General features: G+C 48.8%; 1 protein-coding gene across 1 annotated transcript in view; it reads left to right on the top strand.

Annotated features, from left to right (window-relative positions):
- zcchc8 (zinc finger, CCHC domain containing 8) overlaps positions 1 to 15,152 on the top strand; it is a 71,721-nt gene that overhangs the window by 54,854 nt on the left and 1,715 nt on the right. Inside the window, exon 13 of the mRNA XM_072495483.1 lies at positions 6,995 to 7,115. Coding sequence (XP_072351584.1) covers positions 6,995 to 7,115 — 121 coding nt within the window. The remainder of the gene's footprint in view (positions 1 to 6,994; positions 7,116 to 15,152) is intronic.

Genomic DNA, 15,152 nt, shown 5'->3' with positions numbered 1-15,152 from the left:
CCTTAAGCACCTTGGCTGCTGCCGGCCTCCTACCAGTCCTGGACTTCGACCTATCCAGCCTTGGTTCCAACACCGTGTTGAAGTCTCCCCCCATTATCAGCTTTCCGGTCTCTAGGTCTGGGATGCGTCCTAGCATTCGCCTCATAAAATTGGCGTCGTCCCAATTCGGGGCATACACGTTTACCAACACCACCATCTCTCCCTGTAATTTGCCACTCACCATCACGTATCTGCCCCCGTTATCCGCCACTATAGTCTTTGCCTCGAACATTACCCGCTTCTCCACTAATATAGCCACCCCCCTGTTTTTCGCATCCAGCCCCGAATGGAACACCTGCCCTACCCATCCTTTGCGCAACCTAACCTGATCTATCAGTTTCAGGTGCGTTTCCTGTAACATGACCACATCTGCTTTAAGTTTCTTAAGGTGTGCGAGTACTCGTGCCCTCTTTATCGGCCGTTAAGCCCCCTCACGTTCCACGTGATCAGCCGAGTTGGGGGGCTTCCCACCCCCCCCCCCCCTTGCCGGTTAGCCATCATCTTGTTCCAGCTTCTCGCCCAGTTCCCACGCAGCTGTATTTCTCCCAGACGGTGCCCCCCCCCGCCCATCCTTTCCCGTACCCACTCCCCCCTTTCCCCAGCAGCAGCAACCCAGTAATTCCCCCCCCCCCCCCCCCGCTAGACCCCCCGCTAGCGTAATTACTCCCCCATGTTGCTCCCAGAAGTCAGCAAACTCTGGCTGACCTCGGCTTCCCCCCGTGATCACGGCTCGCCCCGTGCGGCGCCCCCTCCTTCCTGCTTCTCTATTCCCGCCATAATTATCATAGCGCGGGAACCAAGCCCGCGCCTCTCCCTCGGCCCCGCCTCTCATGGCCAACGCCCCATCTCCTCTCCCTCCCCCCATCACCACCTGTGGGAGAAAGAAAAGTTACCATACCGCAGGATTAATCATGCAATCCCTCTTCGCCCCCCACCCCACTCGTCCCACCACTTTGTCCAAACGTTCATTTTCGTAGTCCAATCATTCCAATTTTTCTTCTACAAGAAAAGTCCACGCTTCATCCGCCGTCTCAAAGTAGTGGTGCCTCCCTTGATATGTGACCCACAGTCTTGCCGGTTGCAGCATTCCAAATTTTATCTTTTTTTTGTGAAGTACCGCTTTGGCCCGATTAAAGCTCGCCCTCCTTCTCGCCACCTCCGCACTCCAATCTTGATAGACGCGGATCACCGCGTTCTCCCATTTACTACACCGAGTTTTCTTCGCCCATCTAAGGACCATTTCTCTATCCTTAAAACGGAGAAATCTCACCACTATGGCTCTGGGAGCTTCTCCTGCTCTCGATCCTCGCACCATAACTCGGTATGCTCCCTCCACCTCCAACGGACCCGTCGGGGCCTCCACTCCCATTAACGAGTGCAGCATCGTGCTCACATATGCCCCGACGTCCGCCCCCTCCACACCTTCAGGAAGGCCAAGAATCCTCAAGTTGTTCCTCCTTGCGTTGTTTTCCAGTGCCTCCAACCTCTCCACAGATCGTTTCTGGTGTGCCTCCTGTATCTCCGACTTCACCACCAGGCCCTGTATATCGTTTTCATTCTCTGCTGCTTTCGCCTTCACGACCCGAAGCTCCTGCTCCTGGGTCTTTTGTTCCTCTTTCAGCCCTTCAATCGCCTGTAATATCGGGGGCCAACAACTCTTTCTTCATTTCCTTTTTTATCTCCTCCACGCAGCGTTTCAAAAACTCTTGTTGTTCAGGGCCCCATATGAAACTGCCACCTTCCGACGCCATCTTGGTTTCTGCTTGCCTTCCTTGCCGTTGTTCCAAAGGATCCGCTGCAATCCGGCCACTTTCCTCTCCTTTTTCCATCCGTGTCCAGGGGGAACACCCTTCTGGTTTACCGCACGGTGTTTTCAGCCGTTAAAATTGCCGTTGGGGCTCCTATCAAGAGCCCAAAAGTCCGTTCCACGGAAGCTGCCGAAACGTGCGACTTAGCTGGTCATCGCCGCACCCGGAAGTCCCTACCTCCTTTTTTAAACAGTGGTGTCACGTTTGCTAATTTCCAGTCCGCCGGGACCACCCCAGAGTCTAGTGAATTTTGGTAAATTATCACTAGTGCATTTGCAATTTCCCTAGCCATCTCTTTTAGCACTCTGGGATGCATTCCATCAGGTCCAGGAGACTTGTCTACCTTTAGCCCCATTAGCTTGCCCATCACTACCTCCTTGGTGAGAACAATCCTCTCAAGGTCCTCACCTGTCATAGCCTCATTTCTATCAGTCACTGGCATGTTATTTGTGTCTTCCACTGTGAAGACCGACCCGAAAAACCTGTTCAGTTCCTCAGCCATTTCCTCATCTCCCATTATTAAATCTCCCTTCTTATCCTCTAAAGGACCAATATTTACCTTCGCCACTCTTTTTTGTTTTATGTATTTGTAGAGACTTTTACTATCTTTTTATATTCTGAGCAAGTTTACTCTCATAATCTATAGTACTCTTCTTTATAGCGTTTTTAGTAGCTTTCTGTTGCCCCCTAAAGGTTTTCCAGTCCTCTAGCCTCCCACTAATCTTTGCCACTTTGTATGCTTTTTCCTTCAATTTGATACTCTCCCTTATTCCCTTAGATATCCACGGTCGATTTTCCCTCTTTCTACCGTCCTTCCTTTTGGTATAAACCTTTGCTGAGCACTGAAAAATCGCTTGGAAGGTTCTCCACTGTTCCTCAACTGTTTCACCATAAAGTCTTTGCTCCCAGTCTACCTTAGCTAGTTCTTCTCTCATCCCATTGTAATCTCCTTTGTTTAAACACAAAACACAAGTGTTTGATTTTACCTTCTCATCCTCCATCTGTATTTTAAATTCCACCATATTGTGATCGCTCCTTCCGAGAGGATCCTTAACTATGAGATCATTAATCAATCCTGTCTCATTACACAGGACCAGATCTAGGATCGCTTGTTCCCTCGTAGATTCCATTACATGCTGTTCTAGGAAGCTATCGCGGATACATTCTATAAACTCCTCAAGGCTGCCTTGACCGACCATGTTAAACCAAGCGACATGTAGATTAAAATCCCCCATGATAACTGCTGTACCATTTCTACATGCATCAGTTATTTCTTTGCAGTTATTTCTTTGTTTATTGCCTGTCCCATCATAATGTTACTATTTGGTGGCCTATAGACGACTCCTATCAGTGACTTTTCCACTTTAGTATTCCTGATTTCCACCCAAATGGATTCAACCTTATCCTCCATAGCACCGATGTCATCCCTTACTATTGCCCGGATGTCATCCTTAAATAACAGCTACACCACCTCCCTTACCATCCACTCTGTCCTTCGGAATAGTTTGATACCCTTGGATATTTAACTCCCAGTCGTGACCATCCTTTAACCATGTTTCAGTAATGGCCACTAAATCATGGTCATTCACGATGATTTGCGCCATCAACTCATTTACCTTATTCCGAATACTACGAGCATTCAGGTAAAGTACACTTATGTTGGCCTTTATACCTCTGTTTTAAATCTTAACACCTTGATCAGTAACCTCCTACGTTATATTTCCTCTTAACTTTTCTCCTAATTTTCCTTGTCATTGAACCCATATCTTCATGTAACAACCTGCCGCGTCTCTAAGCATTTATGTTTTTACTTCCCGTTTTATTTCTTTTAGTATTACTGGGCCTATTCACTGAGCTCCCCTCAGCCACTGTACCTTGTACTGTCGCCTTTTTTGATTTTTGACTATGGCTCCTCTGCCTTACACTTTCCCCCTTACTGCCTTTTGTTTCTGTCCCTGTTTTACTACCTTCTGACTTCCTGCATTGGTTCCCATCCCCCTGCCACATTAGTTTAAACCCTCCCCAACAGCTCTAGCAAACACCCCCATTACGACATTGGTTCCAGTCCTGCCCAAGTGCAGACCGTCCGGTTTGTACTGGTCCCACCTCCCCCAGAACCGGTTCCAATGCCCCAGGAGTTTGAAACCCTCCCTCTTGCACCATCTCTCGAGTCACGCATTCATCCTATCTATCCTGACATTCCTACTCTGACTAGCTCGTGGCACAGGTAGCAATCCTGAGATTACTACCTTTTGAGGTCCTACTTTTTTAGTTTAACTCCTAACTTCCTGAATTCAGCTTGTAGGACCACGTCCCGTTTTTTACCTATATCGTTGGTGCCTATGTGCACCATGACAGCTGGCTGTTTCCCCCCCCCCCCCCCCCCTCAAAAGAATGTCCTGCAGCCGCTCCGAGACATCCTTTACCCTTGCACCAGGGAGGCAACATACCCTCCTGGAGTCTCGATTGCGTCTGCAGAACCACCTGTCTATTCTCCTTACAATTGAGTCCCCTATCACTATAGCCCTGCCATTCTTCTTCCTGCCCTGGTGCACAGCAGAGCCAGCCACAGTGCCATGAACCTGGCTGCTGCTGCCTTCCCCTGGTGAGCCACCTCCCTCAACAGTATCCAAAGCGGTATATCTGTTTTACAGAGAGATGACCGCAGGGGACACCTGCACTGCCTTCCTACTCTTGCTCTGTCTTTTGGTCACCCATTTTCTATTTCCCTCCGTACCTTTCACCTGCGGTGTGACCAACTCGCTAAACGTGCTACACACGACGTCCTCAGTATCGCGGATGCTCCAAAGTGAGTCCAGCCGCAGCTCCAGAGCCGTCAAGTGGTCTAACAGGAGCTGCAGCTGGACACACTTCTTGCACGTGAAGGAGCCAGGGACAGTGGACGTGTCTCTGAGCTCCCACATCACACACGAGGAACGTGACACGGTTTTGGGATCTCCTGCCATGTCTTAAACCTTCGGTTAACTTCAACAACTACAATTCCAAAAAAAACAGGAAGAAAAAATAAATAAATATACCAATGAAAAGAAAACAGAAAAACTACTTACCAGTCACTTACCAAGGATAAAAAGCACCTCCCCAAGCTTTGAATTCCCACCTAGCTTCAAATTCCCAAACTCATTCTTAGCTGTGTCTCACTCTGGCTGTGTCTTCTCTGGCTCACTGGGAGAACTCACTGGGAAGTGAGGGAGGAGATTGCTGTGCCGTTGGCGATGATCTTTGCGTCCTCACTCTCCACTGGAGTAGTACCGGATGATTGGAGGGAGGCAAATGTTGTTCCTCTATTCAAGAAAGGGAATAGGGAAATCCCTGCGAGTTACAGACCCATCAGTCTTACGTCTGTGGTGAGCAAAATATTGGAAAGGATTCTGAGAGACAGGATTTATGATTATTTAGAAAAACATAGTTTGGTTAAAGATAGCATGGCTTTGTGAGGGGCAGGTCATGCCTCACAAGCCTCATTTAATTCTATGAGAATGTGACGAGACCCATTGATGAAAGTCGGGCAGTGGATAAGGTGTGTATGGATTTCAGTAAGGCATTTGATAAAGTTCCCCATGGTAGCCTCATTCAGAATGTTAGGGGGCATGGATACAGGGACATTTGGCTGTCTGGATACCGAATTGGCTGGCCAAAAGAAGACAGCGAGTGGTAGTGGAAGGAGAGTATTCCGACTGGAGGTTGATGACCAGTGGTGTCCCGCAAGGATCTGTTCTGGGACCTCTGCTCTTTTGGTTTTTATAAATGACTTGGATGAGGAAGTAGAAGGGTGGGTTAGTAAGTTTGCCGATGACATGAAGGTTGGTGGAGTTGTAGATACCGTTGAGGGTTGTTGCAGGTTACAACTGGACATTGACAGGATGCAGAGCTGGGCTGAGAAGTGGCAGATGGAGTTCAACCTTGATTAATGTGAAGTGATTAATTTTGGAAGGTCTAATTTGAATGCTGAATACAGGGTTAAAGGCAGAATTCTTGGAAGTGTGTAGGAACAGAGGGATCTTGGGGTCCATGTACATGGATCCCTCAAAGTTGCTACCTAGGTTGATAGGGTTAAGAAGGAGTATGGTGTGTTGGCTTTCATTAACAGAGGGATTGAGTTTCAGAGCTGTGAGGTTTTGCTGCAGCTTTATAAAACTCTAGTTAGGCCACACTTGGAATATTGTCCAGTTCTGGTTGCCTCATTATAGGAAAGATGGGGATGCTTTGGAGAGGGTACAGAGGAGATTTACCAGGATGCTGCCTGGACTGGAGGGCATGTCTTATGAAGAAAGGTTGAGGGAGCTAGGGCTTTTCTCACTGGAGCGAAGAAGGCAGAGAGGTGACTTGATAGAGGTTTACAGGGTGATGAGAGGCATGGATAGAGTGGATAGCCAGAGGCTTTTCCCCAGGGTGGAAATTGCTGTCACGAGGGGACATAATTTTAAGGTGATTGGAGGAAGGTATAGGAGGAGATGTCAGCGGTTGGTTCTTTACACAGAGTGGTGGGTGTGTGGAATGCACTGACAGCAGAGGTGGTGGAGTCAGAGTCATTAGGGACATTTAAGCGGCTCTTAGACAGACACATGGACAGCAGTAAATTGAAGGGGTGTAGGTTAGGTTGATCTTAGATTAGGATAAATGGTCGGCACAACATGGTGGGCTGAAGAGCCTGTACTGTGCTGTACTGTTCTATGTTCTAAGGTGGGGATCCAAACAGCCCAGGAAGATTTGGTGATAAATATTCTTTTTCTATTTTTTATTCCTGAGTTAACTGAATTTTGGATAGATGATACGAAGTTGAACAAACTGCACATGGGAGGAAACCAAGTCAATAGAGTTCCCATTGCTGTTCACTATCCACAACTTTATTGGAAAGTGCATATGTTGATAGCAGGTGAACAGATTGAGCTTGCATGGGATTGAGAATGCCCCATACGCAACTAATCTCCTAGTGTTCACTATCTGAACTCGTACATTCAAAATGGCCATTTTGAATGAGATACCCAAGGACCTATGAGCACATGTGAAACCATGCCTCAGACTGAGATGTTATGAATGAGGAAACTAATGCAGTAGCTTAGCTATTAATGTAAAATATAAAACACTTTCTTTAACCTAACTTTATGGAAATTCTTACTTCTCCATAGACTAAATACAGTACAAACAAAAGGGGCTCTGATGCTGATTCAAGCCTACACAATGTAAAGAAACGCAAGTCTGAAGAAATGGATCCGAATGTGAATTATTTTGACATGGACATAGATTCAGGTATGGCACGTTTATTCCTGTTACTTCCTGTTTCTTACTAAAGTAATCATGATAAAATGGTAGCTCGTTCCAAGGAAAAACAAATTTCCAAGGCTTGAAGTCTATGTTTAAAGAATTTCTACACCAATTCACAGCGTTGAATGAAAATGTATTCATGTGAAGAGGTCCTGATTTCAACTGTTACTGAAAAGAGAGGAGTAAAAGATACTAAAATTATGCTCCTGTGCTTTCCTGATTGAACCTGGCCATGTTTTTTGTCCACTTTCCAGCTCAAGTGTAATACACGGTAGCACACTGTTGCTTTACAGCGTCAGAGTCCCAAGTTCGATTCCGGGCTTGGGTCACTGACTGCAGAATCTGCACGTTCACCCCGTGTCTCGTGGATTTCCTCCAGGTGTTCCGGTTTCCTCCCACAAGTCCCGAAAGACGTGCTGTTACGTCAATTGGACATTCTGAATTGTCCCTCAGGGTACCCGAACGGGTGCCAGAGTGTGGGGACTAGGGGATTTTCACAGTAACTTCATTGCAGTGTTAATGTAAGCCTACTTGTGACAATAATAAAGATTATATTATATTAATTCTAAGACCGGGCAAAAGTTATTATGTTGATTTTTCTGATGTCCAGTATTGAATGATCCAAGGTATTTTCAACTAAATATCAAAAAGGCAGAAACTATTTTCTTTGAACGCTGTCACCATCTGTGTTCCCTGACCACAGTTTCTGCCTCTCTTCCTGGCAACTATCAGAAGCTGAGCCTGCATGTTCATTATATTTGATCCCAAGATGAGCTTGCAAACATAACTGCTACATTACCAAGACTATCTACTTTCACCTGTGAAACATCACCCAACTCCACGGCTGCCTCTGCTCATCTGCTGCTGAAACACTCATCCGTGTCCTTCTGACCTTATGTGGGTGGCACAGTAGCACAGTGGTTAGCACTGTTGCTTCACAGCGCCAGGGTCCCAGGTTTGATTCCCTTTTTTAGTTTTGTCCAACTCTGTTTACTCTATTATTTTCAGGTGGGCTTTAGATTTGGCAGTCTCACGCTTTTCTGTCTTGGAATATATTTGTTTTGTTTTTTTTAATATATTTTATTGAAGTTTTCAAACACAATTTTTTCCCCTTACAAATCAACAAAAATGGTAACGTGATAACTGATATATAACATTGTTTAAATAATATAATAAACTAACCAAATAACACACAGTAATGCTTCCCCCACCTCCTCTCCCCATCTAGAACACAAACAATTTAACCCCCCCCCCCCCGGGCTGCTGCTGCTGGCTATCTATCTTCCCCCTAACGCTCCGCTAGATAGTCGAGGAACGGTTGCCACCGCCTGGTGAACCCTTGAGCCGATCCTCTCAGCGCAAACTTCATCCGTTCCAGTTTTATGAACCCCGCCATATCGTTTATCCAGGCCTCCACGCCGGGGGGTTTCGCTTCCTTCCACATGAGTAAAATCCTACGCCGGGCTACTAGGGACGCAAAGGCCACAATATCGGCCTCTTTCGCCTCCTGCACTCCCGGCTCATCCGCTACCCCAAATATAGCTAACCCCCAGCTTGGCTTGACCCGGACCTTCACCACCTTCGAGATCACTCCCGTCACTCCCCTCCAATACCCCTCCAGTGCTGGGCACGACCAAAACATATGTGTGTGGTTCACCGGGCTTCCCCCGCACCTCCCGCACTTGTCCTCCGCTCCGAAGAACCTGCTCAACCTCGCTCCCGTTATGTGTGCTCTATGCAGCACCTTAAATTGGATCAGGCTAAGCCTGGCACACGAGGAAGAGGAATTTACCCTACTTAGGGCATCAGCCCACAAACCCTCCTCAATCTCTTCCCATTTTCCCTTCAGTTCGTCTACCAGCTCCTCCCCCTCTTCTCTCATCTCCCGGTATATCTCAGACACTTTGCCCTCCCCGACCCACACCCCCGAAAGCACCCTGTCCTGGATCCCTTGTGTCGGGAGCAGTGGAAATTCCCTCACCAGTTGTCTCGTGAACGCTCTCACCTGCATATACCTAAAGATATTTCCCAGGGGCAGCTCATACTTTTCCTCTAGCGCTCCCAAGCTCGCAAACGTCCCATCTATAAATAAGTCTCCCACTCTCCTGATTCCTGCCCGATGCCAGCTCTGGAATCCTCCGTCCAGCCTCCCTGGGGCAAACCTATAGTTGTTCCTGATCGGGGACCACACCGAGGCTCCCAGCACACCCCTCTGTCGCCTCCATTGCCCCCAGATACTTAATGTTGCCGCCACCACTGGGTTTGTGGTAAACTTTTTCGGGGAGAGCGGTAATGGTGCCGTCACCAGCGCTTTTAAGCTCGTTCCTTTGCAGGACATCATCTCCAACATTTTCCACGCCACTCCCTCGCCCTCTATCATCCATTTACGGATCATCGCCACGTTGGCGGCCCAATAGTAATCGCCCAAATTCGGCAATGCCAATCCCCCTCTGTCTCTGCTACGTTGTAGGAACCCCCTCCTTACCCTCGGGGCCTTCCCTGCCCACACAAAGCTCATGATGCTCCTATCTATTTTTTTGAAAAAGGCCTCAGTGATCAGTATAGGGAGACATTGGAACACAAATAGGAACCTCGGGAGGACCATCATCTTAGTTGCCTGCACTCTGCCCGCCAGTGACAGGGGCTCATGTCCCACCTTTTGAAATCCTCTTCCATTTGTTCCACCAGCCAAGTCAGATTGAGTCTGTGTAAGGTTCCCCAGCTCCTGGCTATCTGAATCCCCAGGTATCGGAAGTTTCTTTCCACTCTCCTTAGCGGCAGGCCATCTATCCCTCTACTCTGGTCCCCAGGGTGTATCACAAAAAGCTCACTCTTTCCCATGTTAAGCCTATATCCCGAGAAATCTCCAAACTCCCTCAATATCTGCATGACCTCTGTCATCCCCCCACTGGATCCGTCACATACAGCAGTAGGTCATCCGCGTAGAGTGACACTCGGTGTCCCTCTCCCCCTCTAACCACCCCTCTCCATTTCCTGGAGTCTCTCAGCGCTATGGCCAGTGGTTCAATTGCCAGCGCGAACAGTAATGGGGACAACGGGCATCACTGTCTTGTTCCCCTGTGTAGTCGAAAATACACCGACCTTTGCCGATTTGTGACTACACTTGCCGTTGGGGCCCCATAGAGGAGTTTAACCCAGCTGACAAACCCCTCCCCGAACCTCCTCAGCACCTCCCATAGGTACTCCCACTGTACCCTATCAAATGCCTTCTCTGCATCCATTGCCACCACTATCTCTGCCTCCCCCTCTGCTGGGGGCATCATTATCACCCCCAATAGCCGTCACACCTTGACATTCAATTGTCTCCCCTTTACGAATCCTGTCTGATCTTCGTGCACCACCCCCTGGGACACGATCCTCTATCCTCGTTGCCAGCACCTTTGCCAGCAACTTGGCGTCCACATTTAGGAGTGAGATAGGTTTATAGGACCCGCATTGCAGCGGGTCTTTATCTCGCTTCAAGATTAGTGATATCGTCGCCTCCGACATTGCCTGGGGTACGGTCCCCCTTCTCTGGCCTCGTTAAATGTTCTTACCAGCAGTGGGGCCAACAAGTCCACATATTTTCTATAGAATTCCACCGGGAACCCATCTGGTTCCGGGGCCTTCCCTGCCGGCATGTTCCCCAGCCCTTTGGTCACCTCGTCCACCCCAATTGGCGCCCCCAGGCCCTCCACCTCCTGCTGCTCCTCCTTCGGGAACCTTAGTTGGTCCAGAAACTGCTGCATCCCCTCTTTTCCCTCCGGGGGTTGGGACCTATATAACCTCTCGTAAAAGGTCTTAAACACCTCGTTTATCTTCCCTGCTCTCCGCACCGTGGCTCCCGTTTCATCCCTAACTCCCCCTATCTCCCTCACCGCTGTCCTCTTTCGAAGCTGGTGGGCCAACAGGCAACTCGCCTTTTCCCCATATTCATATCTCATCCCCTGTGCCTTCCTCCACTGTGCCTCTGCCCTCCCTGTGGTCAGCAGGTCGAACTCCGTCTGGAGTCGTCGCCTCTCCCTGTATAGTCCTTCATCCGGGGCCTCCGCATATTTTTTATCTACCCTCAGAATCTCCCCCAGTAATCTTTCCCTTTCTTTGGCCCCTGTTTTCCCCTTGTGAGCCCTGATGGAGATCAACTCTCCCCTGACCACCGCCTTCAGTGCTTCCCATACTACTCCCACTCGGACCTCCCCATCGTCGTTGGCCTCCAGGTACCTTTCGATACATCCCCGCACCCTTCCGCAGACTCCCTCGTCCGCCAATAATCCCACATCCAGTCGCCAGAGTGGACGCTGCTCCCTCTCCTCTCCTAGTTCCAGATCCACCCAGTGTGGGGCATGGTCTGAAACAGCGATGGCTGAGTACTCAGTTCCTTCCACCCTCAAAATCAGTGACCCCCCCCCCCCCCCCCCAATTACCAGGTTTCCTACCTCCAGGTCCGGGATACGTCCCAGCATCCGCTTCATAAATCCCACATCATCCCAATTCGGGGCATATACATTAACCAACACGACCTCCATTCCCTGCAGTCTGCCACTCGCCACCACATATCTGCCACCGCTGTCCGCTACAATGTTCCTAGCCTCAAACGACACCCGTTTCCCCACCAATATGGCCACCCCTCTATTCTTTGCGTCCAGCACTGAGTGGAACACCTGTCCCACCCATCCTTTCCTTAACCTAACCTGGTCCACCACCTTCAGGTGCGTCTCTTGGAGCATGGCCACGTCTGCCTTCAGTCCTTTTAAGTGCGCGAACACTCGGGCCCTCTTAATCGGCCCATCTAGGCCTCCCACGTTCCACGTGATCAGCCGGAACGCCCCCCTCCCCTGTCGACTAGCCATCACCCTCTCTGGGCCAGTCCCACGTCCCGGTCCCGCGCACCCACCCGTCCCCCAGACGCGCATTCCCGCCCCGACCACCTTTTCTTTTACCAGTTCCCTTTCGATCTCCACAGCAGCAACACAGTTATCTCCCCCCCCCCCCCCCCCCCCCCCCCCACTAGACCCCCATCTATAATGGTTACTCCCCCCATATTGCTTCCGAAAGTCAGCTGACTTCAACTGACCCCGGCTTCTCCCGCTCTCTCCTTGACCCCCCCCCCCGTGTGAGGAACTCCCATCCACCTTGCGCCTATCTTCCCACCATCATCTTTCTGACGCGGGAACGAGAAAAAGAAACCCCGCGTTGTCTAGAGCCGTCCCGCCCCTCATGGCGCAGCTCCCTCTGCCGCCCCACTCCCATTCCCCATCCCCCGCCTGTGTCTCTTCTTCCCCCCCCCCATCGGCGCCCACATTTCTCAATGTCCCCCCCTCCCCAATTTACATCTCTATATACATCAGCATTGTCGTTTCCCCTCCAACATCAGTCCCTCAGTTCTGATCCAGTTTCTCGTTTTTAATGAAGGTCCATGCTTCTTCCGCCGTTTCGAAATAGTAATGTCTATCCTGGTGCGTGACCTACAGTTGCGCCGGCTGCAACATCCCAAACTTCACTTTCTTCTTGTGCAGCACCTCCTTGGCTCGATTGAAGCTTGCCCTCCTCCTCGCCACCTCCGCACTCCAATCCTGATACACTCGTAACACCGCATTCTCCCATCTACTACTTCGTACCTTCTTGGCCCATCTCAGAACCACCTCTCTGTCATTGAAGCGGTGAAATCGCACGATCATCGCCCTAGGTGGTTCTCCAGCCTTTGGTCTCCTCGCAGGGACCCGGTGGGCCCCTTCCACTTCCAAGGGGCCCGAGGGGGCCTCAGCTCCCATTAGCGAGCGTAGCATCGTGCTCACGTAAGCTCCGCCGTCAGCTCCTTCCACTCCCTCGGGGAGACCCAGGATCCGGAGGTTCTTTCTCCGTGATCTGTTTTCTAGGACTTCAATCCTTTCGGTGCACTTCTTATGGAGCGCCTCGTGCGTCTGCATTTTGACCGCTAGGCCCAGGATCTCGTCCTCGTTGTCAGTCACCTTCTGCTCCACCACACGGAGCTCTATCTCCTGGGCCTTTTGTGTCTCCTTAACACCCTCAATTGCTTGTAAACCTCCTTTTTTAGCAGCTCCACACACCGTCTTAAGAATTCATCCTGGTCCAGTCCCCATGTCGCCTGGGCTCCCTCCGCCGCCATCTTGCTCCTTTTTTCCTTCTGCCCCTGCCTTCGAGGATTCTCTGAGATCTGGCCGCTGCCGCCGATATTTTTCTTTTCCGCTGGGGGGGGACTCCCTGTTGCCTCACCCCACACCGGGTTTCGTCCCGAAAAACGTTGGGGCTCTTAAAAGAGCCCGAAGGTCCGTTCGAGCTGGAGCCGCCGAAACGTGCGGCTTAGCTGGTCACCGCCGCAACCGGAAGTCTCAGGAATATATTTGTTATAAACTTTCTCTATATTCCTCAAATACCTCCCACTGCCCTTGCTACTGGTTTACTTTCAAATAATTGTTTCCAATCCATTTTGCTGAACCATATCTCAGCTTGGTAAAATTGGTATTTCTTCAGTTTCTTGGGCCTATCTTTATCCTTTTCCATAATTACGCTAAATATAAATTAATTATGATCACTACCACCAAAATGCTATCTGACAGATATTTGGTCAACTTGAACAGCTTGATTTCCTAAAACTAAATCCAGACCTGTCCCTTTTCTTGGCTTTATGACATACAGGCATAAGGTGTTCTACATTTTAAGAATTCTACTCCTTCTTTGCCTTTTGCACATTTTTTCACTTTTCACAGTAACTTTTCACAGTAACTTCATTGAAGCCTACTTGTGACAATAAGAGTTTTTCATTTCATTCACATTTTATCCCAGTTAAAGTTGGGGTTGTTAAAATCCCAGATTACTACTATTGCCTTGTTGTTTCTGCACTTCTCAGAAATATGCCTGCATGTTTGATCTTTTATCTCCCTCAGACTGTTTAGGAGTCTTAAGTATTCTCCTAGTCGTGTTATTGCCCATTATTGTTCATCCATTCATTTCACGTGACCTCATTTGATAATCTTTCCAGCATGTCATCCCTCCTCAGAACTGTGATTTGATTCTTTAACCAATATTGCAACCCACCCCCTCCTATTTTTGTACGGAATTTCTCTCTCAATATCACGTCTGTCAACCCATTAACCAGGAATGAGTTATCATTCCAACCCTTTAAGCCATGTTATTAAAAGATATGCTTCCAAGTGACCATCTGTGCCCTCACTTATCTACCTTTATTCACTGAACTTCTTGCATTGAAGTCACTGAAATCATTGAGGCACTCCCTTGTCTATTTTCTGAACTTTATTACCAGTACCTTCCAAACTCGCTTAATAATTTCCAGCCTCTATTTTCAGCTTTGCTTCTCTCTCTTCTGAATCCATGCTCAGGATCCCATCCTACTGTCAAGATGATTTAACCCCTTTCTACTACAGTATTAGTTCTGACCCTGTTGGAAGTTCTGCCTCTCTGACTTGTACATGTCCCATCTCCTCCAGAACTAGTCCCAGTGCTCCAGGATCCTGAAACTTACCCCCCTCTTCTCTAGCCACACTAATTTATTCTCCCCGTATTTGCGTGCATTTCCTCTGGGTGCTCCAGTTTCCTCCCACAAGTCCCTAAAGTAATGCTTGTTTGGCGAATTTGGACATTCTGAATTCTCCCTCAGTGCACCCGAATAGGCGCCTGAGTGTGGCGGCTAGTGGGTTTTCACAGTAACTTCATTGTAGTAATGTAAAGTAAACCTACTTGTGACACTAATAAAGATTATTTTAATTTTCCACCCACTCTGACCTTTGGATTGCAAGAGGCAATGTAAACTCGAGACAGAACCTCATCTTTCAGTTCAGCACTTGATAGGCTTCCAGGTGCAACATCGCATCATAATCTCTGCCCCATTTTTTTGTTTCCACAGCAGCTGTGGATTCTGCTTCTTTTTGCATTTTCTCTGGGCCCATCTTTTTGTTTACTTGACTCATTAATCATCTCCTTTTGCTTTGTACCATTACCCCTTTTGTGATTTGATCTCTCCTGACTGCCATCCTAGCACATGTT

Source organism: Scyliorhinus torazame, chromosome 1 (assembly GCF_047496885.1).
Source record: "Scyliorhinus torazame isolate Kashiwa2021f chromosome 1, sScyTor2.1, whole genome shotgun sequence".
Taxonomy (NCBI): Eukaryota; Metazoa; Chordata; class Chondrichthyes; order Carcharhiniformes; family Scyliorhinidae; genus Scyliorhinus; species Scyliorhinus torazame.
The sequence above is the reverse complement of the archived record's forward strand: the minus strand, read 5'-3'. Positions and strand labels throughout refer to the sequence as shown.